Source organism: Oncorhynchus gorbuscha, linkage group LG02, assembly GCF_021184085.1.
Source record: "Oncorhynchus gorbuscha isolate QuinsamMale2020 ecotype Even-year linkage group LG02, OgorEven_v1.0, whole genome shotgun sequence".
NCBI lineage: Eukaryota > Metazoa > Chordata > Actinopteri > Salmoniformes > Salmonidae > Oncorhynchus > Oncorhynchus gorbuscha.
The window spans coordinates 20302933-20329349 of NC_060174.1; the positions used below are offsets into that span (position 1 = coordinate 20302933).

At 40.7% G+C, this 26417-nt stretch overlaps 1 protein-coding gene across 1 annotated transcript in view; it reads left to right on the top strand.

Annotated features, from left to right (window-relative positions):
• The first annotated feature begins 1898 nt into the window (after window positions 1-1898).
• Window positions 1899-26417, top strand: part of si:ch1073-396h14.1 (disintegrin and metalloproteinase domain-containing protein 10) — an 83407-nt gene continuing 58888 nt past the window's right edge. The window contains exons 1-6 of the mRNA XM_046304085.1: window positions 1899-2134; window positions 3858-4005; window positions 4130-4248; window positions 4378-4533; window positions 21445-21530; window positions 24127-24249. Coding sequence (XP_046160041.1) covers window positions 2074-2134; window positions 3858-4005; window positions 4130-4248; window positions 4378-4533; window positions 21445-21530; window positions 24127-24249 — 693 coding nt within the window. The 5' untranslated portion in view covers window positions 1899-2073. The remainder of the gene's footprint in view (window positions 2135-3857; window positions 4006-4129; window positions 4249-4377; window positions 4534-21444; window positions 21531-24126; window positions 24250-26417) is intronic.

Sequence of the window (26417 nt, forward strand, 5' to 3'; positions counted from 1 at the left end):
CCAAAAACTTGACTTTGTTGTTCTTAAGCCATTTTGTCACAACTTTGGAAGTATGCTTGGGGTCATGGTCCATTTGGAAGACCCCTTCATTTGATTATTATTATACCTCTATTTAATTAGGCAAGTCAGTTAAGAACAAATTCTTATTTTCAATGACAGCCTAGGAACAGTGGGTTAACTGCCCTATTCACGGGCAGAACAACAGGTTTTTACCTTGTTAAGCTTGGGGATTCGATCTTGCAACCTTCCGGTTACTAGTCCAACACTCTAACCACTAGGCTACCTGCCGACCAATCTTTAACTTCCTGACTGATGTCTTGAGATGTTGCTTCAATATATCTACGTAATTTTCCTGCCTCATGATGCCATCTATTTTGTGAAGTGCACCAGACCCTCCTGCAGCAAAGTACCCCACAACATGATGCTGCCACCCCCGTGCTTCACGGTTGGGATGGTGTTCATCGGCTTGCAAGCCCCCCCCCCTTTTTTTCCATCAAACATAACAATGGTCTTTAGGGCTAAACAGTTCTATTTTTGTTTCATCAGACCAGAGGACATTTCTCCAAAAAGTATGATCTTTGTCCCCATGTGCAGTTGCAAACCATAGTCTGTCTTTTTTTATGGCGGTTTTGGAACAGTGGCTTCTTCCTTGCTGAGCGGCCTTTCAGGTTATGTCGATATAGGACTCGTTTTATGGATATAGATACCTTTGTACCTGTTTCCTCCAGCATCTTCACAAGGTCCTTTGCTGTTGTTCTGGGATTGATTTGTACTTTCGCATCAAAGTACGTTCTTATCTAGGAGACAGAATGCGTCTCCTTCCTGAGCGGTATGACGGGTGTGGTGTTTATTCTTGCATACTACTGTTTGTACAGATGAACGTGGTAGCTTCGGGCGTTTGGAAATTGCTCCCAAGGATGAACCAGACTTGTGAAGGTCTACACATTTTTTTCTGAGGTCTTGGCTGATTTCTTTTGATTTTCCCATGATGTCAAGCAAAGAGGCACTGAGTTTGAAGGTAGGCCTTGAAATACATCCACAGGTACACCTCCAATTGACTCAAATGATGTCAATTAGCCCATCAGAAGCTTCTAAAGACATGACATCATTTTCTGGAATTTTCATAGCTGTTTAAAGGCACAGTCAACTAGGGTATGTAAACTTCTGACCCACTGGAATTGTGATACAGTGAATTATAAGTGAAATAATCTGTCTGTAAACAATTGTTGGAAAAATGACTTGTGTCATGCACAAAGTAGATGCCCTAACCGACTTGCCAAAACTATAGTTTGTTAACAAGAAATTTGTGGAGTGGTTGACCTAGAAGCCTGAGAGGGAGCACAAGTGACAGCACTGCTTTTAACTTATGGGGTTTTACTTCCCTTTATATAAGTCTGATGACATTCTTTCAATCAGAATATCTTGACTTTTGTTCCATATTGCTCCACAAAATATAACACATTGTCTATTATAGAACATTCTCCAAATAGATCTAATTTGTGGGGGAAGTATGCTTAAAGGCTAATCAGTCTATCACTGTCTCCAAGGGGAGTTTCCAGCTGACATTATCTCATACAACTAGCCTAAATAAAGATACTGGTAACCTCTCACCCCAATTCGTGTTAGGGTGACTGTACCAACCACAATTGACTTCATGACCTTTATCATTACCTCTATGAAACAGTAACACCATTATTGTGAAACCACTTCCCTAATACACATTCGTCTTCACTAATTATATTTAAATAATACATACTCATTTGGTGGGTGCTTATATTTGTCCTATTTCACACATGTACAAGTGTGTGTTAATACGCATGTGTGAATTGGAAATGTATTTTTTTGCATATATTTTTTGCATATATTTTACAGGACTCCCTAACAGTATAACAACAAGTCTGAATTTGCCTTGGACTGTGTGTTCCTATCTTCCAATGGTAAGTCCTGGCATGAGCAGCTATCTAGTCACATTCCACAGTGAGAAGACCACAGGTAAGCAGCGAGAGAGAGAGAGAGAGAGAGAGAGAGAGAGAGAGAAAGAAAGAAAGAAAGAACGAAAGCACAGAAGACATCATGAATACACCCCAATACTGCCTTCTGATGTTGCTTATCTACTCGGGTGGACCCAATGCAGGTAGAATGGCTTTTATTTCCTGTGTGACACTTGACACCGTTGTTAGGTTATTTTTGAGGTGTGACAAGTCACACGATGCAGGGGGGTTCCGTGGCCTACCCTTAGCTTGGAACTATCAGACAAGACAGGGGATCTGCCTGAGCTTGTCCTCTGTGTAATGCAATGGCCACCAAACACATAGGACTACATTGCTACAAAGGCCTCCTGTCTTGTTGATGCTGTGTTTTGTTTGATTAGATATATGAGATATTCTCTATGGAAGCTTTGTGTGAGTGTTATATGGACAGTGTGTGTAAGCCCCTGACTATCTGTTTGGCATGTTCTTTGACAAAGGAGAAAAGAATGTAGCACGATAATGGGGAAGTTGTTGTTATGATGAAATGATGTCACTTTTATCTGCTGTCCTACTAGAAAGAGGGAAATGCCTGATATTTATAACACAATCTAAATCAATCTGAATGGCAAAGTTGAAATGGATGAGAAAATTAAAAAATGCCTGCCTCTACACAAAGTAAGCCTCAGTTCCATGCATCACTTCCCTGCAGTAGGTCATTTATCTATAGATATTGTTTGTTTTGTCCCTCTCAAACGTTGTTATATTATCAAATCAATCACATTTTTATTTGTCACATGCGCCAAATACAACAGGTGTGAAATTCTTACTTACGAGATCTTAACCAACGATGCAGAGTTTTTAAAAAGTACGGAAAATGTGCTAAAAAAACTCAAGGGAAAAACAGTAACACAATAAAATAACAATATATTATTTATATTATTATTATTATTATATTATTACAATAACGAGGCTGTATACAAGGGGTAGCGGAGGGGTACGGGTTAGTCAATGTGGAGGGGTACGGGTTAGTCAAGGTAATTGAGGCAACATGTACATGTAGGTAGGGGTAAAGTGACTATGCATAGATAATAAACAGAGAGTAGCAGCAGTGTATGTGAAGACTGTGAAGGAATGTGAATGTATGTGTGTAGTGTCAATATGCATGTGCGTGTGAGTGTGAGGTTAGTCCAGTGATTGTACATCGAGCCTGTGCAAGCGAGTCAGTGCTAAACATAGTAATAGATAAGAATAAAGTAAGGGGTTCAATGTAAATAGTCTGTGTAGCCATTTGATGAGCTGTTCAGCTGTCCCATTCATCATAAGGAGGAGACCATGACGCAGCGTGATTGGAATACATTCTTTTATTTAACGAAAAACACTGAAACAACTAACGTGCCGCTATAAACAACTCATGCTGATATGCAACTACACATAGACAATAACCCACAAAACCCAAATGGCAACCTAAATAGGATCCCCAATCAGAGACAACGATGAACAGCTGTCTCTGATTGGGAACCAATTCAGGCCACCATAGACCTACATATACCTAGACATACTAAAACCCCATAGATATACAAAAAACCCTAGACAGGGTAAAAACACCTAGATAATACAAAAACTAAACTAACCACCCTTGTCACACCCTGACCTAACCAAAATAATAAAGAAAACAAAGATAACTAAGGTCAGGGCGTGACATCAGCAGTCATATGGCTTGGGGTAGAAGCTGTTAAGAAGTCTTTTAAGTATTGTTTGTGCAGTTATCTGGAAAATGTTTTTGATTACAAAGCAGGTTAACAAAGCAGGTTAACACAGTTCTCACACCAGACAAGATAAAGCCACTGTATATTAACTTTCCTGTGTCATTTCTGTCAACTTCTCTAGGAGCTCTGAATGGTATTAGCCCGTTCATAAGGCATTACGAAGGCTTGTCTTATGATCGTGAGGCATTAGACAGGAGACACCGGCGCGCCAAACGAGAGACCCAGCCTCAGGACCAGACACTGCAGCTGGACTTCAGAGCTTTTCTCAGGTACTGGACACAAGCCCAGGAGCTTCTGTTTCATTGCCTTTCCGATTGAGTATATAATTGTCAAAACATCTTTCAATGTTTGCTTCACTCTTTGTGCTTTGTGTCACACGATTGTTTACTTTAGGACCTTCCGGTTGCGTTTGAGGCGAGACACGACGGGATTCACAGAGCCTTTTGAAGTCTTCTCTGAAAATATATCAAGCACAGCAGACCTCTCCCATCTATATTCTGGAGAACTTGAAGGTATATGACACTTCAGGGATTCGTGGCTTTATAATCCAACATATTGTAGCCTGCCTCCCCTCAATCTGCCTATCAGTCTCTCTCCCCCCTCCATCTCTCGCTAACTCCCACCTGTCTGTCTCTCACCAGATGAGAAGGGATCTTCCTGTCACGGCTCGGTCATCCAGGGCCAGTTTGAGGGTTCTGTCCTCACAGCCAATGGGACGTATTACATGGAGCCTGTCCACAGATACACCAGCCAGCCCACACAACACCACTCCATCATCTACCATGAGGACGACATGGGTAAGAGAGGACTGTTGAACATCTAATGAATGTTCTTCTCAAGTGTATGTTAAAACAGTCCAATGCAGACGTTTTTATCTCAATATCAAATCATCTCTGTGTAAAAATTAAATACCTTACTGTGACTGTTTTCAACTAAAGCTGTCAAAAATAGTCTAATGGGAGAGATGTAATGCGAAAACAAGCTGTTATTGGCAGTGAAGTTTGAAACTCTCTTTGTTATTGGTCTATTAACTTATACCGCCTGGTGATGTCGCCAGGCAGGCCAAAACTCCACCCATGCAAAACAAGCTGAAATGTCAGGTGATCTTTCCAAACAGCTCTTACACTAAAGTGGCATTATCACCATTTTCACAACTTTCACAGTATTATTCCAACCTCATATGGACATATATAAAACACAGGAAAATCAGTTTGACTGCACTGGGCCTTTAATGGCTATATTGCTTCCCCGAAATGATAATGGTCTATTTCAAACGATTCTCAAAATATCTCTCCCGTTCCGTCACATGTGTGTATCCACCCTTCCTCATTTTTGGAATAAAGAAATCAATATTAACCTATAATCAGACTATGAACTCATTTACCAAAGGTTAGGATGACATACAGTGCATTCGGAAAGTTTTCAGACTACTTCACTTTTTCCACATTTTGTTACGTTACAGCCTTATTCTAATATTGCTGAAATGTTTTTTCCCCTCATCAATCTACACACAATACCCAATAATGACAGAGCAAAAACAGTTTTTTAGAAATTGGAAGGGGAACCCATCCCTGAGGACCTGTGTGCTCTGGAGCAGGTTTTCATCAAGGATCTCTCTGTACTTTGCTCTGTTCATCTTTCCCTCGATCCTGACTAGTCTCCCAGTCCCTGCCACTGATGCTGCCACCACCTCGCTTCACCATAGGGATGGTGCCAGGTTTCCTCCAGACATGACACTTGGCATTCAGGCCAAAGAGTTCAATCTTGGTTTCATCAGACAAGAGAATCTTGTTTCTCATGTTTTAGGTGCCTTTTGGCAAACTCCAAGCGGGCTGTCATGTGCCTTTTACTGAGGAGTGGCTTCCGTCTGTCCACTCTACTATAAAGGCCTGATTGGTCGAGTGCTGCAGAGATGGTTGTACTTCTGGAAGGTTCTCCCAACAGAGGAACTCTGGAGCTCGGTCAGCGACCGTCCGGTTGTTGGTCACCTCCCTGACCAAGGCCCTTCTCCCCAGCTTGCTCAGTTTGGCTGGGTGGCCAGCTCTGGGAAGAGTCTTGGTGGTTCCAAACGTATTCCATTTAAGAATGATGGAGGCCAATGTGTTCTTTGGGACCTTCAATGCTGCAGACATTGGTACCCTTCCCCAGATCTGTGCCTCGACACAATCCTGTCTCAGAGCTTTACGGACAGTTCCTTCGACCTCATGGCTTGTTTTTTTTCTCTGACATGCATTATCAACTGTGGGACCTTATATAGACAGGTGTGTGCCTTTCCAAATCATGGCCAATCAATTGAATTTACCACAGGTGGACTCCAATCAAGTTGTAGAAACATCTCAAGGATGACCAATGGAAACAGGATGCACCTGAGCTCAATTTAGAGCAAAGTGTCTGAATAATTTATTTGCAATACATTTTCAAACATGACTAAAAACCTGTTTTCCATTTCTCATTGTAGGATATTGTGTGTAGATTGATGAGGGAAAAATGATTGAATCCATTTTAGAATAAGGATGTAATGTAACAAAATGTGGAAAAAGTGAAGGGGTCTGAATACTTTTCGAATGCACTGTATTTTATGACATCATGTTCAGATGAAATGGACTAATGGTCAATGCCATGGCCTGATGCCTCTCTACTTCTTATCACACAAAACCAGGCCAGATCAGTAGAGAGGATCCTGCTCCAGGGCCAGACTAATGACTGTCACTGGTTCCCTATCTTTCCTTTTAGCCTAACCCAGTCTAAAGCATTAAACCAGTAGACTGTGAGCCGGGGTTACATGGGTCAGTGATACAGTTGATCCCTGTGCTCTTTAGAGCAGAAAGGGTTAACGGGTTAACCGCAGAGTCCTCTTATGGAGCTCTGAGGGGTGGGAGGAGGTGGAGACTCACTCAGAGCTCCAGCCAAAGAGAAAAAAAAACCTGAGCTGGTGTGAGGAAGGAGGAGGAGTGTCAGGTGACCTGGCATCCTCCCAGGGCTGTGAACCCTTGGAGCTGGTTCCCATAGCGATATTATATTAGGACCCCATCTGAGAGGTTTGGCCAGGTGGCACTCATTGGAAAGCTGTCATCCTGTGTGTATGTTTGTGTGTGTGTGTGTGTGTGTGTGTGTGTGTGTGTGTGTGTGTGTGTGTGTGTGTGTGTGTGTGTGTGTGTGTGTGTGTGTGTGTGTGTGTGTGCGTGCGTGCGTGCGTGCGTGCGTGCGTGCGTGCGTGCGTGCGTGCGTGCGTGCGTGTGTGCGTGTGTGTGCGCGTGCGCGTGCGTGTGTGGCAGTTAGATTAATTCCAGGAAAGAGGTGGAACAATATTACGCACACAAAGCCAAGACCCCCTGCTTGTGATGGAGTCTTCTCAAGGTTTTTGTCTCCCCCTCCCCTAAAATTGCCCAAAGACAAACTGTATATTTTAGAGGTTTGCTGATGCTGGTTGGTGGTAGACAATGTTCTGTACTTTTATAAACTTGCCAATATACAGTATAAGCAGGAAGTTATATGGTATGTGATATTTAATTGAAACACAGTGTAACTGATTGAGACAGATGGAGTGTTATATCAGTAGGGGAGAGTGGGGTAAGTTGAGCCAAAGATTAACTTCAGCCATCTTTGTTTTTAGTAAACCATAGACACAATTAATCATTTGACCAAATATTTAGGAAGAGGTCTTCATTTCATTGAGTCTGAGAAGGAAGAAACCACATGGAGAAAGTGTTCGCAAGTTAGGTAAAATAATTTGATTTTCATCAAGTCAAATGATTTTGTTGTGTAGAGGTTTCATGATGCTTGTATGTAAAACCAAAGTAGATCATTTTAGTTCTATACATAAGTTGGGGTCTCTATAAGCTTCGATATGAGGTCCAATATAAGGTCCTTAACTAGCATGAAAGTGCACCCATGTACCTTTGTGGACTAATATAGTCAAAATGTTTGCCTTGGGGTAAGTTGAGCCATGGCCATGGGATAAATTGAGCCAATGGTTGAGCCAATGGCAAGTTGAGCAAATTGAAGTGTTTTCTTCGCAGGCCTAATGCAAGGCATTTTCGCTGGGATATGTAACACTAGGGCCTGGCCTAAGTTAAAATTGTTCTAAAAAAGTACAAAGTGTATGTTAGGTGTTTGTGATAAAATATGCTTAAAATTATTAAAAGACAAACATGTATTGTAATTGTGTTGCATTGTGTTTGGGAACTAAAGGTAGACATGGTCTAAAAAGGTAGTGGTAGTTTTTCATTAAGTACAGACATCTGTAGGCAGCTTAACTCACCCTGTCCCGCGGCTCAACTTACCCCACACTTGGGTTAGGTTTAGCCCTTACCCTTTTTTTGAAAAGCGCTGTTTTCAAAACTGTAATGTTTACATGATATTTGATTATTTCCAGGGATACACAACATCCTGAAATATACTGTATGTCGATATCTTTGTTAGAAAGAATACTATATTTTGCTTCACAGAGTGATGCTGAATGTAAAAAATGACTCAACTTACCCCACAACTAGTGAGAGTGGGCCTGAGGTAATGTGGCCATTTTGTACAACAGTAACTGCCTGTGGTTGACATCTGAACTTGAGGTTGGATAAGAATGAAGGTCTCCTGGTCCCCAGACATGGGACGGCCCAGGTTTGTTTATAAATAGGCCTTTAGAAACATCCCTCCTGACAGACAAACAGGCAAACTGAAGGCCAAGATCATCACAAGCTAATAAAGAAGACACTATGGAGGAAGTTTTACCACCCATCCATGGAGTCATAAAGCATTGAGATTATCTCCAGTGGCTTGGATTAGAGTAGCCTTTTGAAGTGTGTGTGTGTGTGTGTGTGTGTGTGTGTGTGTCTGTCTGTCTGTCTGTCTGTCTGTCTGTCTGTCTGTCTGTCTGTCTGTCTGTCTGTCTGTCTGTCTGTCTGTCTGTCTGTCTGTCTGTCTGTCTGTCTGTCTGTCTGTCTGTCTGTCTGTCTGTCTGTCTGTCTGTCTGTCTGTCTGTCTGTCTGTCTGTCTGTGCGTGCGCAGTGAGGAGATAGAGAGGTGGGGGCAGGCTAGTACTGACAAGTGCCCATGCTGTATGGAGTGCTGAAAGAGGAGAAGCAGACAACCCAAAGTAAAACAAATACCAGAGAAAGGAGTGTCCGATGTGTGCCTGTTTGAGTGCTCTGTGGCTACCCCTAGTCATGTGACCTCTCTTTTGAAGTCACACCACCGTGGTGTGAGAGAGGGGTAACTATCGAGCATTTCCCATGCTCTCTGGGGCTCTGTCATCCACCCTGCTGGTGCTCCTTCTGCTCTGGGTGTGATTAGTTACGAGGTTCACTCAGCCCACACCCTGCAAGCAAGCAGATGACAAAGTCTCTAGTTCTGATTGTAAGTGAATAATCACAGAAAAACAACAGTGAAGAAGAATATGTACTCCAGATGTGTCAAAGCATTTTTGTTTTAAGATCTATTCGAAACATGGGCAGTGCTTTGAACGTTGTTCACCTTGTGTGTTGTAAAGGGACAGTCCTCTAGTTGAATTGCATCTGGACTCAGACTGAATTCAGTCCCTTCAAGGAATTTCGCACGAAGAATACGTATTGGGAAATACCCAGAGACCACATTTCAGGTCTTGAACCCCCCCCCCCCAGTGTTATCTCCTGGCCATGCTTAATGACATGATTTGTAGCCCACCATGGAAGGATGTCTCAGACAGACTACTTTTAGCAAATTACTGACAATGATAGAACCTTTCCATCAGCACATTTAGGGGATGTGGCCAAGTTCTCCTATAAAAGTGGTTCTCAAACTTTTTATAGGTCCGTACCCCTTCAAACATTCAACCTCCAGCTGCGTACCCCCTCTAGCACCAGGGTCAGCGCACTCTCAAATGTTTTTTTTTGGCATCATTGTAAGCCTGCCACACACACTATACGATACATTTATTAAACATAAGAATGAGTGTGAGTTTTTGTCACAACCCGGCTCGTGGGAAGTGACAAAGAGCTCTTATAGGACCAAGGCACAAATAATAATATTATAATAATCAATAATTTTGCTCTTTATTTAGCCATCTTTGTTCATCGAAAATAGTGAATAACTCACCACAGGTTAATGATAATAATATAATAATAATAATATAATAATAATATAATATAATAATAATATAATAATAATAATATATGCCATTTAGCAGACGCTTTTATCCAATGCGACTTACAGTCATGTGTGCATAGATTCTACGTATGGGTGGTCCCGGGGATCGAACCCACTACCCTGGCGTTACAAGCGCCATGCTCTACCAACTGAGCTACAGAAGGACCACTGAGCTACAGAAGGACCAGAAGGGTATGTTTGAAAGGATGCACACAACTCTGCAATGTTGGGTTGTATTGGAGAGAGTCTCAGTCTTAAATCATTTCCCACACACAGTCTGTGCCTGTATTTAGTTTTCATGCTAGTAAGGGCAGATAATCCACTCTCACATAGGTACGCGGTTGCAAAGGACATCAGTGTCTTAGCAGCACGATTTGCCAAGGCAAGAAACTCTGAGCGCAGCCCTATCCAGAAATCTGGCGGTGACTTCTGTTTGATGAGGCTCTTTTGTTCAGATATCGGTAAGTGGACTGGAGGCAGGGCATGAAAGGGATAACAAATCCAGTTGTTTGTGTTTCCGTTTCAGGAAAGTACCTGCGTAATTGCACACCCAGCTCATTCAGGTGCTTCGCTATATGAAATTTGACATTGTCCGTAAACTTGAGTTAATTTGCACACAAAAAATCATACATTGATGGAAAAACCTGTGTGTTGTCCTTGTTAATGCAGATAGGAAAGAGCCCAATCACCCAGATAGGCCAGTCATGTGAGAAACTTGTCAACACGCAAGCGGTCAGACAAATTCAAATTATGGTCAGTAAAGTAAACTTTAAACTCGTCTCTCAATTTTTAAAAGCGTGTCAATACTTTGCCCCTTGATAACCAGCACACTTCTGTATGTTGTAAAAGCATTACATGGTCGCTGCACATATCATTGCATAATGCAAAAAATACACAAGATTTCATTGGCCTCGCTTTAACAAAGTTAACCATTTTCACTGTAGTGTCCAAAACATATTTCATGCTGTCAGGCATTCCCTTGGCAGCAAGAGCCTCTCGGTGGATGCTGCAGTGTACCCAAGTGGCGTCGGGAGCATCTGCTTGCACGCGCATTACCACTTCACTATGTCTCCCTGTCATGGCTTTTGCGCCATCAGTTCAGATACCAACACATCTTGACCACCAAAGTCCATTTGATGTCACAAAGCTGTCCAGTACTTTAAAAATATCCTCTCATGTTGTCCTGGTTTCCAGAAGAGGATCTCCTCCTTAATTACCCCCCCCTCGTAAACGTGACAGACATGTACCAGGAGCTGTGCCAGGCCCGCCATGTCTGTTTACTCAGTTACTGATGCGTTGTGAAACAGTGTTGTTTGATAAAGACATTGTCTGTATAGTTTTTTGGGCCTTTTCCTACAGTATTGTCCCAGCCATATCCGTGGCAGCAGGAAGAATTAAGTCCTACACAATAGTACGGGGCTTGCCTGTCCTAGCCACTCGGTAGCTCACCATATAAGACGCTTGGCTTATTTTTTCAAATGTCATGTTTAATTTCTAAATGTCTGAGCAAGTGTGAAGGTTTCCCACGAGAGAGTAACGGTTAATGTGATTGGATGTTAATTATTTGACTAGGCTACCTGTATTTGACAAATAATCATTTTAAATCACATTTTTATTTGGCGTACCCCCGACGGTATTGTGCATACCCCAGTTTGGGAATACCTGTCCTATAGGATCAAAAAAATATGTCTGGTGACTGAGGGTTCTGGTCTACTCTGTAGCTGTATCGATTGTCCTCCTTCTGACAAAGAGGAGTAGTAGGAAGGATCGGAGGACCAATGCGCAGCGTGGTACGTGTTCATATTGCTTACTTTTAATAGAACACTGAAAAGTACAAAATAACAACGTGAATAAATGAAACAAACCAAACAGTCCCGTGTGGAACAAACACTGACATGGAAAATAATCACCCACAACTCAAAAGTGAAACCAGACTACCTAAGTATGGTTCTCAATCAGGGACAGTGAATGACAGCTGCCTCTGATTGAGAACCATACCAGGCCAAACACAGAAATCCCAAATCATAGAAAAAGGAACATAGACAACCCACCCAACTCATGCCCTGACCATACTAAAACAAAGACATGACAAAAGAAGTAAGGTCAGAACGTGACAGTAGCTGAGCATAGCACAGTGTTTCAGTTTTATGAAATCATTCTTTAGCCCTGAATTGGTTTGATCTTCAGGTAAACCCACTCAGAGTTTTTTTTCTAGATTTAGAGCCATTATACGTTTAAACTGTGAAAATTTCACATAAAAAGTGTAGTAGTCAGTTTAAAATCCAGTGCCTTCGGAAAGCATTAAGACTTGACTCATCCACATTTTGTTTCGTTACAGCCTTATTCTAAAATTGATTAAATCAAATAAAATCCTCTGCAATCTACACACAAAACCCCATAATGATAAACCGAAAAACTATTTTTGAATTTTTTGCAAATGTATTTTACACAAAAAACAGAAATACCTTTTTTACATAAGCATTCAGATCCTTTAATGTGAGAATTGAAATTGAGCTCAGGTGCATCCTGTTTCCACTGACTACTCTTCAGATGTTTCTACAACTTGATTGGAGTCCACCTATGCTATATTTAATTGATTGGACATGATTTGGAAAGGCACATCTGCTGAAATGAGGTCCCACGGTTGACAGTGCATGTCAGAGCAAAAACCAAGTCATGAGGTAGAGGGAATTGTCCGTAGAACTCCGAGACATGATTGTGTTGAGGCAGGGTACAAAAACATTTCTGCAGCATTGAAGGTCCCCAAGAACACAGTGGCCTCCATCATTCTTAAATGGAAGAAGTTTATGGTAGAGTGGCCAGACGGAAGCCGCTCCTCACTAAAAGGCAAATAACAGTCCACTTGGAGTTTGCCAAAAGGCACCCAAAGACTCTCAGACCATGAGAAACAATTATATTATTATATTATTATATATTATTATATTATTATTATTATTATATATTAGAAACAAGATTCTCTGGTCTGATGAAACCAAGATTGATCTCTTTCTGTGAGTGCCAAGTGTCACGTCTGGAGGAAACCTGGCACCATCCCTACAGTGAAGCATGGTAATGGCAGCATCATGCTGTGTGAGATGTTTTCAGCTGCAGGGACTTGGAGACTAACCAGGATCGAGTACAGAGAGATCCTTAAAGAAAACCTGTTCCAGAGCACTCAGATCCTCAGACTGGGGTGAAGGTTTACCTTCCAACAGGACAACAACCCTAAGCACGCAGCCAAGACAACACAGGAGTGGCTTCAGGACAAGTCTCTGAATGTCTTTGAGCGGCCCAGCCAGAGCCCGGACTTGAACCTGATTGAACATCTCTGGAGAGACCTGAAAATATCTGTGCAGCAACGCTCCCCATCCAACCTGACAGATCTTGAGAGGATCTGCAGAGAAGAATTGAAGAAACTTGCCAAATACAGGTGTGCCAAGCTTGTAGCGTCATACCCAAGAAGACTTAAGGCTGTAAATGCTACAAAAGGTGCTTTAACAAAGTACTGAGTAAATGGCCTGATGCTTATGTAAATGTAATATTTCAGTTTTTTTATTTTTAATAAATTAGCACAAATGTCTAATTACCTGTTTTTGCTTTGTCATTATGGGGTATTGTGTGTAAATTGATGAGGGAAAAAAACAATTTAATCAATTTAAAAATAAGGCTGTACCATAACAACATTTGAAAAAGTCAAGGGGTCTGAATACTTTCCAAAGGTACTGTATGTATGGGGTATTTAAATTAACTCTACTGCAGTCAGACAGATCAGGTTTAGTTATTAAATTGGCAAATAACTTAACCCTTGTTTAAGAGTTTGGCTGCACGCTCTAGAAACTCTGCAGCTTATTTTTGTCTTCCCAGGCATGCATACTTAAGAGAGAGCCCAACTACCCGCTGCTACCATCTATAGAGCCAAATGGCTGTTTCTCATTGGCCGTAAGTGCCTCAGCAGAATGGTGTGACCCAATCACGTGATGTCTCTCTGAGAGTTTGATCAAGACACGAGCTGCCTAGGTGGCAGCATGACCGCAGGGTTTTCTCTGCCTTCCCCGGTTCAACCATCAGCCCTCCAATCTGGGTTGTCAATTAGTCAAAGAAACACTACCTGATTGATTCAGTAACATGGCATATTTATTCCAGGAAATCACAAGTGAAAGTGATTATTGTTATGTCATGACAGTATTATATAATATATAATTTGACTTCAACAAGCCTAGTCTGAGCCAGAACAGCCCATGGGGCAGGAACCTGTCTCCTGATTCTGTAGTGTGGGGCAGCTTGATATACAAGTACAACCCCTGGACAGGACGCTAGTCCATCGCAGGGCCTTAACCCCTATCCATCTCTATAATGCTGGGTGCCAAGAAGAGAAGCATCAGGTAAAAAAGGTTTTGTCTTTGATATGACTCAACCCATTCTAATATCAGGGTGGACACTCTAGCTAGAGGCTCTTAAGGATCCGCCCAATTGTTGCTTAAAATTTACCCAAATCTAACTGCCTGTAGCTCAGGCCCTGAAGCGAGGATATGCATATTATTGGTACCATTTGAAAGGAAACACTTTGAAGTGTGTGGAAATGTGAAAGGAATGTTGTGGAATATAACCCAATAGATCTGGTAAAAGATAATACAAATAAAAAAACAACCATTTGTTTGTATTTTTTTGTACCAATATCTTTGAAATGCAAGAGAAAGGCCATAATGTAATATTCCAGCCCATGTGTAATTTAGAGTTTGGCAACTAGATGGCAGCAGTGTATGTGCAAAGTTTTAGACTGATCCAATGAACCATTGCATTTCTGTTCAACAATTTCTATCAATACTGCCCAAATGTGCCTAATTTGTTTATTAATAACTTGTCATGTGCAAAATTGTGCACTCTCAAACAATAGCATGGCATTCTTTCACTGTAATGGCTACTGTAAATTGTACAGTGCAGTTAGATTAACAAGAATTTAAGATTTCTGCCAATATCAGATATATCTATGTTCTGGGAAATTTTCTTGTTACTTACAACCTCATGCTAATCTCATTAGCCTACATTAGCTCAACCGTCCTGTGGAAGGCCACTGAGATGGTTCAATAATATTGAAGCTGATGCCAATGTGTAGGCATGGATTTAATTGGAACAGTCAGTTCTCTCAAGCTAAAGTGGTTTTGTTCTGGGTTTAGGTGAGGTCATGGGGGTTTGCTATAGAATAATCCCCAAACTCTGGTTTGGCTGGGGGATGTACTGAGATTTATAGTTGGAGACAGAAGTCATGAAGCATGCATTGTTTTCCAATGTTAGGCTATGTTATGAAATTACTTCATTGGCATTATTTTCCTTAAAAAGACCCATATGGTTTGATATTAGGTCATGATGGTCGGCACTGCCATTGAGGAATACCTTGTTGATAAGGTCAAGGAATAGCAATGGCATTTTTGGGAATATCCACCAACATCTCCACAGCGTTTATGGTGTCTGGTGAGTGGATATAAAGGTCTGTGGGAAGCTACAAGCCACCGTGTGCCACAGTGGATCCTATTGTGTGTAAATATTGTAGGAAGATACAGTAGCATCACTTGAATATTTGCTAATGTGAACCTATGTCTATATTATTTTGGTTAATACATACAGTGCATTCGGAAGGTTTTCAGATCCCTTGATATTTGATATTCTTGTTTTGATATAAGTTATAGCTTTATTCTAAAATTGATTAAATTATTTGCTTTCCTTAACAATCTTCACACGATACTTCACACAAATGTATTAAAAATAAAAAAACAGAAATACCTTTTACATAAGTATTCAGACCTTTTGCTATGAGACTCGAAATTGAGCTCAGGTGCATCCTGTTTCCATTGATCATCCTTTAGATGTTTCTACAACTTGATTGGAGTCCACATGTGGTCATTTCAATTGATTGGACATGATTTGGAAAGGCACACACTATATGAAGTCCCACAGTTGACAGTGCATGTCAGAGCAAAAACCAAGCCATGAGGTCGAAGGAATTGTCCGTAGAGCACTGAGACAGGATTATGTCAAGGAACAGATCTGGGGAAGGGTACCAAAACATTTCTGCAGAATTGAAGCTCCCCAAGAACACAGTGGCCTACATCATTCTTAAATGAATGAAGTTTGGAACCACCAAGACTCTTCCTACAGCTGGCCGCCTGGCCAAACTGAACAATCGGGGGAGAAGGGCCTTGGTCATGGAGGTGACCAACAATCCCCGATGGTCACTCTGACTGAGCTCCAGAGAGCCTCTGTGGAGATGGGAGAACCTTCCAGAAGGACAACCATCTCCACAGCACTCCATCAATTCAGGCCTTTATGGTAGAGTGACCAGACGGAAGACACTCCTCAGTAAAAGGCACATGACAGCCCACTTGGAGTTTGCCAAAAGGCACCTAAAGGAATATTCTCTGGTCTGATGAATCCAAGATTGAACTCTTTGGCCTGAATGCCAAGTATCACTTCTGGAGGAAACCTGGCACCATCCATACAGTGAATCATGGTGGTGGCAGCATCATGCTGTGGGGATGTTTTTCAGCGGCAGGGACTGGGGGACTAGTCAGGATCGAGGGAAAGATGAATGGAGCAAGGTACAGAGAGATCCTTAATGAAAACCTGCTCCAGAGTGCTCAGGACCTCAGACTGGTGTGAAGGTTCACTTTCCAACCGGACAACGACCATAAGCACTGTCATGACGTTGCCCTCTTTGGGTACAGAAAGCCCCATCCCCCTCTCCCTGCCTCCTACAACTAGAATGCTGTGCTCAGAGAGGTCATAAATTCCTGGAGGAGATGATCTCCTCATGGCCACAGTATAGAGACAGAGTGAATTTTCATAGAGAACAAAGGAATTTCTTCCACCCCACAGAACTTGAGGTCCGAACAACATTTATGTTCTGGAGAAGGTATAAAAGATCGGTGAAGAATCCAGATACGAACTGGTCCATTTTTTACAACTTGGTGAAACTCATGGGAGACAATAGGACCACATTACCATAACACTGTTTATATAATTGCCTCAGATATGAGGTTTATATCTAATTGTTGTATAAGATGAATGAGTGAGGATGAAACTGTTTGTAAAATTGTGTAATGTGATTTTGGACTGTTTAATGAAGGAAACTCCAATTCCCTTTTGAGTTTACCTAAATCAGAGGACCGCCCATGAGTCCAGTTAGGGTCGGGCATCCTGGGACAGGCCCTTTTCAGCAACTCCCGAATAAAACCCCAACCTTGAGAATTTCTCAACAGACCATGTTTCTCTCCATCACAAGAGGACAAAGGTTGCAGACCAGCTTACCTCAATAACGAGAGGGCCAAGGTTTGAGACCAGATTGCTGAATCTTTTAACCATCCCACGTGGTAAAACATTTAGACTATCGATACCGACAGAATAAGAACAAGTCTTTGATATTAATTACTAGTCTGCAGCTAGGAATTCGGTATCATTGAACTCGAAGAATGACAACCGCCAAAACATCTATAACTAAATTAATGATTGTCACTCTGAACTATCCATTCTAACCATGAGAGAGAGAGAGAGAGAGAGAGAGAGAGAGAGAGAGAGAGAGAGAGAGAGAGAGAGAGAGAGAGAGAGACCGGAAATATATATATATTGATTTCAATTGTTCCCGAATGAGTGAGCGTTCATGTGCAAAGGATTTCAATTGTTATAATTATCAACTGTGTGTTGACTTCTCAGTCGACCCCCACTTCCCCTTTGTACAACAAGCCGCCATGCCGGTTTAGTTTAGCCCACAAGGGAAACTCCGTTATCATTTCCTTGTAACTATCAACTGTTTGCTTATTCATTTCTGTGAATTACTTAGTTAGTAAATAAATGAGTTAAGACAATTGATGTATTGATGACTCATAGTGAAGACTGGGTTCGTGCAGATAACCAACAATCTACGACGTTTGGAATGAGACTAATGTGAGGTAAAGAAAATAATTCATTAATTCGAAACCTAATTGATCAGATATAAAATATCTGAAAAGTTATATTAGGAGAATTATAACTTTATAAACTGAATATTTTCCTTGGTGCCCCGACTTCTTAGTTAATTACAGTTACATGATTAATCAGTTTAATTGCGTAATACTAATTACAGAGAATTTTTTATAAAAATGAAAAGTCTTCATTTAATGATAGTAAAGACACGACAGCACACAGCCAAGACAACACAGGAGTAGTTTCGGGACAGGTCTCTGAATGTCCTTGAGTGGCCCAGCCAGAGCCCGGACTTGAACCGGATCGAACATCTCTGGAGAGACAGAGCTTGAGAGGATCTGCAGAGAAGAATGGCAGAAACTCCCTAAATACAGGTGTGCCAAGCTTGTAGTGTCATACCTAAGAAGACTTGAGGCCGTAATCACTGCCAAAGCTACTTAAACAAAGTACTGAGTAAAGGGTCTGATACTTATGTAAATGTGATATTCACTTTTTTTATTTGTATAAATTTGCAAAAATTTCTACAAACCCGTTTTTACTTTGACATTATGGGGTATTGTGTGTAGATTAGTGAGGGGGGGACTATTTAATCCATTTTAGAATAAGGCTGTAACGAAACAAAATGTAGAAAATGTTGAGGGATCTGAATACTTTCCGAATGCACTGTGCAGTGCCTTCAGAAAGTATTCATACCCCTTGACTTATTCCAAATGTAGTTGTGTTACATCCTGACTCAAAATGGACTACGTAGATTTATTTTCTTAGCCATCTACACACAGTACCCCAGAATGACAAAGTGAAAGCATGTTTTTAGAAATGTTAGCTAAAAATTGAAAATGTAATATAGAAATATCAAATTGACAGTAGTATTAACACCCCTGAGTCAATACTTTGTAGAAATACCTTTGGCAGCATTACAGGTGTGAGACTTCCTGGGTAAGTCTCTAAGAGTTTTCCACACCTGGATTGTGCAACATTTGCCCATTGTTCTTTTCAAAATTCTTATAGCTCTGTCAAATTGGTTGTTGATCATTGCTAGACAACCATGTTCACATCTTGGGATAGATTTTCAAGTAGATTTAAGTTCAACCTGTAACTCGGCCACGAAGGAACATTCACTGTCTTCTTGGTAAGCAACTCCAGTGTAGATTTGGAATGGAATCATGTTTTGGAATATTTTTATTCGGTACAGGCTTCCTTCTTTTCACTCTGTCAATTAGGTTAGTATTGTGGAGTAACTACAATGTTCTTGATCCATCCTCAGTTGTCTCCTATCACATCCATTAAACTCTGTAACTGTTTTAAAGTCACGATTGGCCTCATGGCGAAATCCCTGAGTGGTTTCCTTCCTCTTCGGCAACTGCGTGAGGAATGACGTACAGTATATCTTTGTAGTGACTGGGTCTATTGATACACCCTCCAAAGTGCAATTAATAACTTCACCATGCTCAAAGGGATATGCAATGTCTGGTTGAGTTTTACCCATCTACCAACAGGGGCCCTTCTTAGCAAAGCATTGGAAATCCTCCCGTGTCTTTGTGGTTGAATCTGTGTTTGAAATTCACTGCTCGATTGAGGGACCTTACAGATAATTGTATGTTTAGAGGTACAGAGATGAGGTAGTCATTCAAAAATCATGTTAAACACTATTATTGCAATTTATGACTTATTAAGCACATTTTTCCTGCTGAACGTATTTAGGCTTGCCATAACAAAGGGGTGGATTACTTATTGACCCAATACATTTCAGCTTTTTATTTTAAATTCATTTGTAAAAAATAATCCCCTTTGACATTATGGAGTATTGTGTGTAGAACAGTGACAAGAAAAGCTGAATTTAATCCATTTTAAATTCAGGCAGTAACAACAAAATTGAAAAATGTCAAGGGTTGTGAATAATTTCTGAAAAAGCAATGATTTTCTTAAAATGTTATTTATTTTGTGTGTTTTGTTCAGGATTTCGTCCTCAGTCCTCCAAGTTCAAATACCTCATGTGATAATCAGTTTTCAAAGTTTTCCTTTCCAAAACATCCAATTTTATAGAGTATGAGATTATTACACCACTGAGGTGCAAAAATACTAAAGCAGATTTACCTAACTCAGTGGAGATTGAAGGGATCTATAGAGCTAGCCATCACTGAGACCGGGTGAGGTAGCTCGTACGTCTGTAGGTTCACAGTGAAGTAAGGTCCGGTGGAAGTTTGTGTAAAAGGGCTTTAGAAACAAAAATTGTGCAATGCATCAATTGACGAGACCTCATGGAGGGCCAGCTTACTTTCTGATACAGAATGCAGTGATGTGAACTGAACCTGACGCCTCTAATAAAGCATAGTGTGCTATGATAAACTGCTTCCAATGGGTTTAATACATTGTCAGCTGCATTCACATACACTACCGTTCAGAAGTTTGGGGTCACTTAGAAATGTCCTTGTTTTGATAGAAAAGCACATTTTTTTTGTTCATTAAATTAACATCACATTGATCAGAAAACAGTGTAGACATTGTTAATGTTGTAAATGACTATTGCTGCTGGAAAAGGCTGATTTTTAATGGAATATAGGCTTACAGAGGCCTATTATCAGCAACCATCACTCCTGTGTTCCAATGTCACGTTGCGTTAGCTGATCCAAGTTTATAATTTGAAAAGGCTAATTGATCATAAAAAATCCTTTTGTAATTATGTTAGCACAGCTGAAAACTATTGTGATGATTAATTAAAGAAGCAATAAAACTGGCCTTCTTTGGACTAGTTGAGCACTTGTGGGTTCAATGACAGAATCAAAATGGCCAGAAACTCATCAGTCTATTCTTGTTTCGAGAAATGAAGGAATTTCCTTGCGAGAAATTTGCACAGAAACTGAAGATCTCATACAACGCTGTGTACTACTCAAATTGGTTGTTGATCGTTGCTAGACAACTATTTTCAAGTCTTGCCATAGACTTTAAAGCAGATTTAATTCAAAACTGTAACTTGTCCACTCAGGAACATTTACTGTCTTCTTGGTATGCAACTAAAGTGTAGATTTGGCCTTGTGGTTTTGGTTATTGTCCTGCTGAAAGGTGCATTCATCTCCCAGTGTCTGGTGGAGAGCAGACTGAACCAGGTTTTCCTTTAGGATTTTGCATGTACCAAGCACCATTCTGTTGATTTTTTATCCTGAAAAACTTCCCAGTCCTTAATGATTTCAAGCACACCCATAACATGATGCAGCCACCACTATGCTTGAAAATACAGTCCCTTCAGAAAGTATTCACACCTCTTGACTTTTTCCACATTTAGTGTTACATCCTGAAATTAAAATAGATTCAATTGAGTATTTTGACCACTTACTTATACACAATAACCCATAATGTCAAAGTGGAATTATGTTTTTAGAGTTGAATACTTATTGACTCAAGACATTTTAGCTTCTATTTTTTGATATATATAAAAAAAAGAATGATAATATACCCCTTTGACATTATGGAATATTGTGTGTAGGCCAGTGACACAAAAATCTAAATTGACTCCCTTTTACATTTCGGGCTGTAACAAAAAAATTGGAAAATTTCAAGGGGTTTGAATACTTGCTGAGGACACTATGTGTGTGCTTTTCCAGTGTGTGTTTACATATATGTGTGTGTTTATCCACATACAGATGCTACTCCCATGGAAAGCAGACATGACGGGTTCTGTGGTGCAGAACGTCTGCAGCGCCTTGCCCAAAGCCTCAGACCCAATCAGGTAGTTCAGGCCAGACATCTCATACACACACACACACACACACAAAGTACACCTGAAAAGAGACACCTCCCTGTCCTAATTTCTGTTTTTGCTTACCATTTTCTGATCTGTGAAACCATAATTGTAATTGGCTTCCGAACCCTTTGATAACCAGATCTAACCAACAAAACGTTTGACAGAACTCATGAGAAAAAGGTGTGTAATATAAACGATGAGAGAACATATTTGATTCGTAGTATTGATGTGTTTGTTTTCCCTCTGTAGACGATCTACAGATACAATATCTATTGAATATCATACAGTGAACAAAAATATAAAATGCAACATGTGAAGTCTTGGTTCCATGTATCATGAGCTGAAATAAAAGATCCCAGAAATGTTCCATTCACACAAAAAGCTTATTTCCCTCAAATGTTGTGCACAAATGTGTTTATATCCCTGTTAGTGAGCATTTCTCCTTTGCCAAGATAATCAATCCACCTGACAGGTGCTGATTAAACATCATGATCATTACACAGGTGCACCATAAATGGTCACTCTAAATCAAATCAAATCAAATTTTATTTGTCACATACACATGGTTAGCAGATGTTAATGTGAGTGTAGCAAAATGCTTGTGCTTCTAGTTCCGACAATGCAGTAATAACCAACAAGTAATCTAACTAACAATTCCAAAACTACTGTCTTATAAACAGTGTAAGGGGATAAGGAATATGTACATAAGGATATATGAATGAGTGATGGTACAGATCAGCATAGGCAAGATACAGTAGATGGTATCGAGTACAGTATATACATATGAGATGAGTATGTAAACAAAGTGGCATAGTTAAAGTGGCTAGTGATACATGTATTACATAAGGATGCAGTCGATGATATAGAGTACAGTATATACGTATGCATATGAAATGAATAATGTAGGGTAAGTAACATTATATAAGGTAGCATTGTTTAAAGTGGCTAGAGATATATTTACATCATTTCCCATCAATTCCCATTATTAAAGTGGCTGGAGTTGAGTCAGTGTCAGTGACGCACTTAGGCGTAGTGGGTGCGGAGTCAGGCGCAGAAGGTACAGAACAATGCTCTAATCTCCGGCACAGAGAAAATAGTACAAGCCAATACAGGGCGCACGTAAACGACCGGCCCAAAACCAGGACCAAAACAGTCTGGAGAAAAACCAAAACTGAGATGCACTACCACACACAAACACAGAGGGAAAAATAAGCCCGCACAAAGAACAGGCGGGCCTTACCGGCTTAAAAAGCCCAACTAAAAACCTAAACAAGAAACAGGTGAAACCAATAAGACAAACCAACAGAAAAGGGAAAAGGGATCGGTGGCAGCTAGTAGACTGGTGACGACAACCACTGAGCGCCGCCCAAACAGGAAGAGGAGCCACCTTCGGTGGAAGTTGTGACACTAAAATGTTCACTTATGTCATACAACACAATGCCACAAATGTCTCAAGTTGAGGGAGTGTGCAATTGGGATGCTGACTGCAGGCACGTCCATCAGAGCTGTTGCCAGAGATTTTAATGTCAATTTTTCTACCATAAGCAACCAAAAACGTTGTTTTAGAGAATTTGGCAGTACGTCCTACCAGCCTCACTATCGCAGACACAGCGTCCATGTACAGCATCCTGTGGGCATGCGGTTTGCTGATGTCAACATTGTGAACAGAGTGCCACAGGGTGACAGTGGGGTTATGGTATGGGCAGGCATAAACTATGACCAACGAACACAATTGCATTTTATCGATGGCAATTTGAATGCACAGAAATACCGTGTCGAGATCCTGAGGTCCGTTGTGAGGCCCATTTCTTTTAAGGTACTGTATACAAATCTTTATTCCCAGTCATGTGAAATCCATAGATTAGGATGAATTTATTTCAATTGACTGATTTCCTCATATGAACTGTAACTCAGTAACATCTTAGAAATTGTTGCATGTTGCGTTTATATTTTTGTTGAGTATATATATTGTTCTTTAGCACCATAATAAGCTACCCTGTAAACTGATTCAATAAACAGCCTGCATGGCTTTGCGTGCCAGCTCCACGTATTTCCTCAATCTATTGTAGGCAGGCAGGCCATTGTCTCTGAGGCGTGAGGCTAATTGGTTTGTGGTCCCTACATCTTGATCAACAATGGATACAGGGACAATTGAACATGTACAGAACATCATGTATAGTTATTTATTTATAGCCACTTGTTTGGAAACATACAGACTTTCCTTTATTTTGAGATTAGCTATAAAATGTATTGAGCAGATGTTTTTGCGTGAGGAACTTTCCATCCTGCCGACCCTGTTTACCCTCCCTCAGACACTTTCCCACAGGTGACTGGCCCTGAGGTCATACTCTGTCTATGTGGTCATGCTAGAAAGGATGAAAATTGGATTTTAACCACAAACCTTAGCTTTACCCAACAGGGTGTGCATTATTGGTGAATAACCACACATTTGTGGTGTTGTGAAAATCAAAAGGCCGTAAAACAAAATAACTCATGTTCTTCTTGGTTTTGACTAGCTTCCTATTTTGTCATTTTGATCATGTCTATCTCTAATGACTACTGTCTCATGTGACATTCACAGGACGTTCCAGTGTTCAGGTCGAAGAGAACATTGGACCAGTCTAAAACCAGCTGTCTACTCCACCTCCATGCTGACCACTTCTACTACAGGAAGTTCAAGAGTGTCGAGGCTGTTGTGGCTCAGGTGACTGGTCGTAAGAAAAAAGCCAAATAGATGGTCTGTATGATATTGGATGCCTTTTAAAATAAATTATCCATGCCTATGGGTATGTAAGGCACCTTATTTTGCCTGTCCTTTCAGCCCAGTGGCCAAATACTACTTTCTGAAGTTTGTACCCCAAATTTCCATTTATAGAATGGAGAGTTTTATTGTATTTTTGGATTGATACAGTAACCAACCTCCGCCCTTTTCCGCGTGCCATTTGTGAGTTCTTTCGATGGGAAGGGTCGGGGCCCGGGGTGTCTGCCAAAAATGACCTGTTCAATGTTTCAGGACCCAGATAACGTGCAGTACTTTTGAAACCCTAGCATGCTATGTCAGAGATATGGTATGTCAGAGATAATGCATCAGGATATCCCTCAGTTACCTCAGTAATCCTGTCTGCTCTATTTACTAACTTTGTTCTCGGAAATCCCATTCAGAACTGGAGGTACTATTCAATATTGGACACATCTGGACAAAAGTTCACTGACTTGTTTTGGGTAATTTTCTCTTGCCGTTTAGTAATTTGGTTGAACCATTGTCCAGCATATTTAAATTGTCCATCAGAACTTATCAGCATGTTACGGGTTGTTGTTGTCGCACTTATTGCTCACAATTGTTCTAACTTGATAACTCTAGATCTTTTGAAACTGAACTGTCTGTCAAACATGTTATTTAAAGCCATGCACCACAACCTAATAGGGGATGTCGACCCCCCACCACCACCCACTGAAAGTTGCCTAGCATCAACCACTGGAACCTAAAAGACACCAACCATGAGCAGTATCAATGCTTGGGGAAAATCAATTGGGAAGCCAAGCCCCCCCCAAGCCATATTACCATCTGTGTTGTGATAATTGTGTTGTTTGCTCTATAACCTGTTAGTTCATATGCCTTGAGACCGTGATATACAGTATAGGCCTAAAGGCTGAGACACTAAGAAGTCGCAGTGGCAGAATAAATTCAACCACACCTTTGTTTTATCACAGAAATGGGTAGCAACCTCTGTCGGGTGAAGTCCACAAAGCATATTGCATATAACAGACACTTACATGAACAGCAGCATGTTGTTAATGTTTCCAACATTTTCGGACCACTAAACAACTACTGATTTAGAACCACAGAGAGTGACCGCAAGTCACAAAGAAACAGGGGCTGCCTCCACTAATTCAGCACCAATTCAACTTTAACAGAACCAAATCACCTCTGCTTAGTCTAATACACTGACAACTAAAAGACTCCATAAACAATTTACTCCAATCAATGTAAGCTAAATATGTGGCTGTCCATGGTGCTGATTTGTGTGTGAGTGTGTGCGTGCATGCACGCACAAGTTGATGTTGTCTCTTCGTACTTGTAGAGAAATGCCAATGCCATCCTCCTCTCTTTCATGTTGACGAAACTGTCTATCACTCTGTCATACAGTAAACACTATTTTTTGTTCTAGCCTACCTGGCTAAAATGCTTGCTCGCTAGCCTAACTTCCTTTCATGGGCAACGTTAGCTAGTTAACATTATGCTTTTACATCTAGCTACATATTGAACTTCCATTCTCTCAGGCCAGGGGCGCAACAATGTATGAAGTAATGGTTGGAGCAGAATTCGCCGTTATACTGTAATCATTGGCCAGAACGAAGAATTAAGTAAAACCACAAGTCCAAATCCATATCTCCATCCATGGCTAATTTAGGAAAGGGACAATTTTATCTAGCTAGCTAGCCAGATACCAGAGGACAACACAACGAGATGCAATAATTTAAGTTGTTCCTGTCAATGACATATCAAAATCAAATCAAACTTTATTTGTCACATGTGCCGAATTCAAAGTGTAGACCTTACCATGAAATGCTTACTTACAAGCCCTTAACCAACAGTGCAGTTCAAGAAGAGCTAAGAAAATATTTACCAAATAAACTAAAGTAAAAAAAAAAAAATATATATATATATAAAAAGTAACAATAGCATAACAATAATGAGGTTATTTACAGGGGTTACCGGTAAAGAGTCAGCGTGTGGGGGTACAGGTTAGTTGAGGTAGTTTGTAATGGGTAAGGGGGATGTGACTATGCATAGATAATATACAGCGAGTAGCAGCAGTGTACAAAACAAATGGGGGGGTTCGTGGGGAGGGTCAATGTAATAGTCAAGTT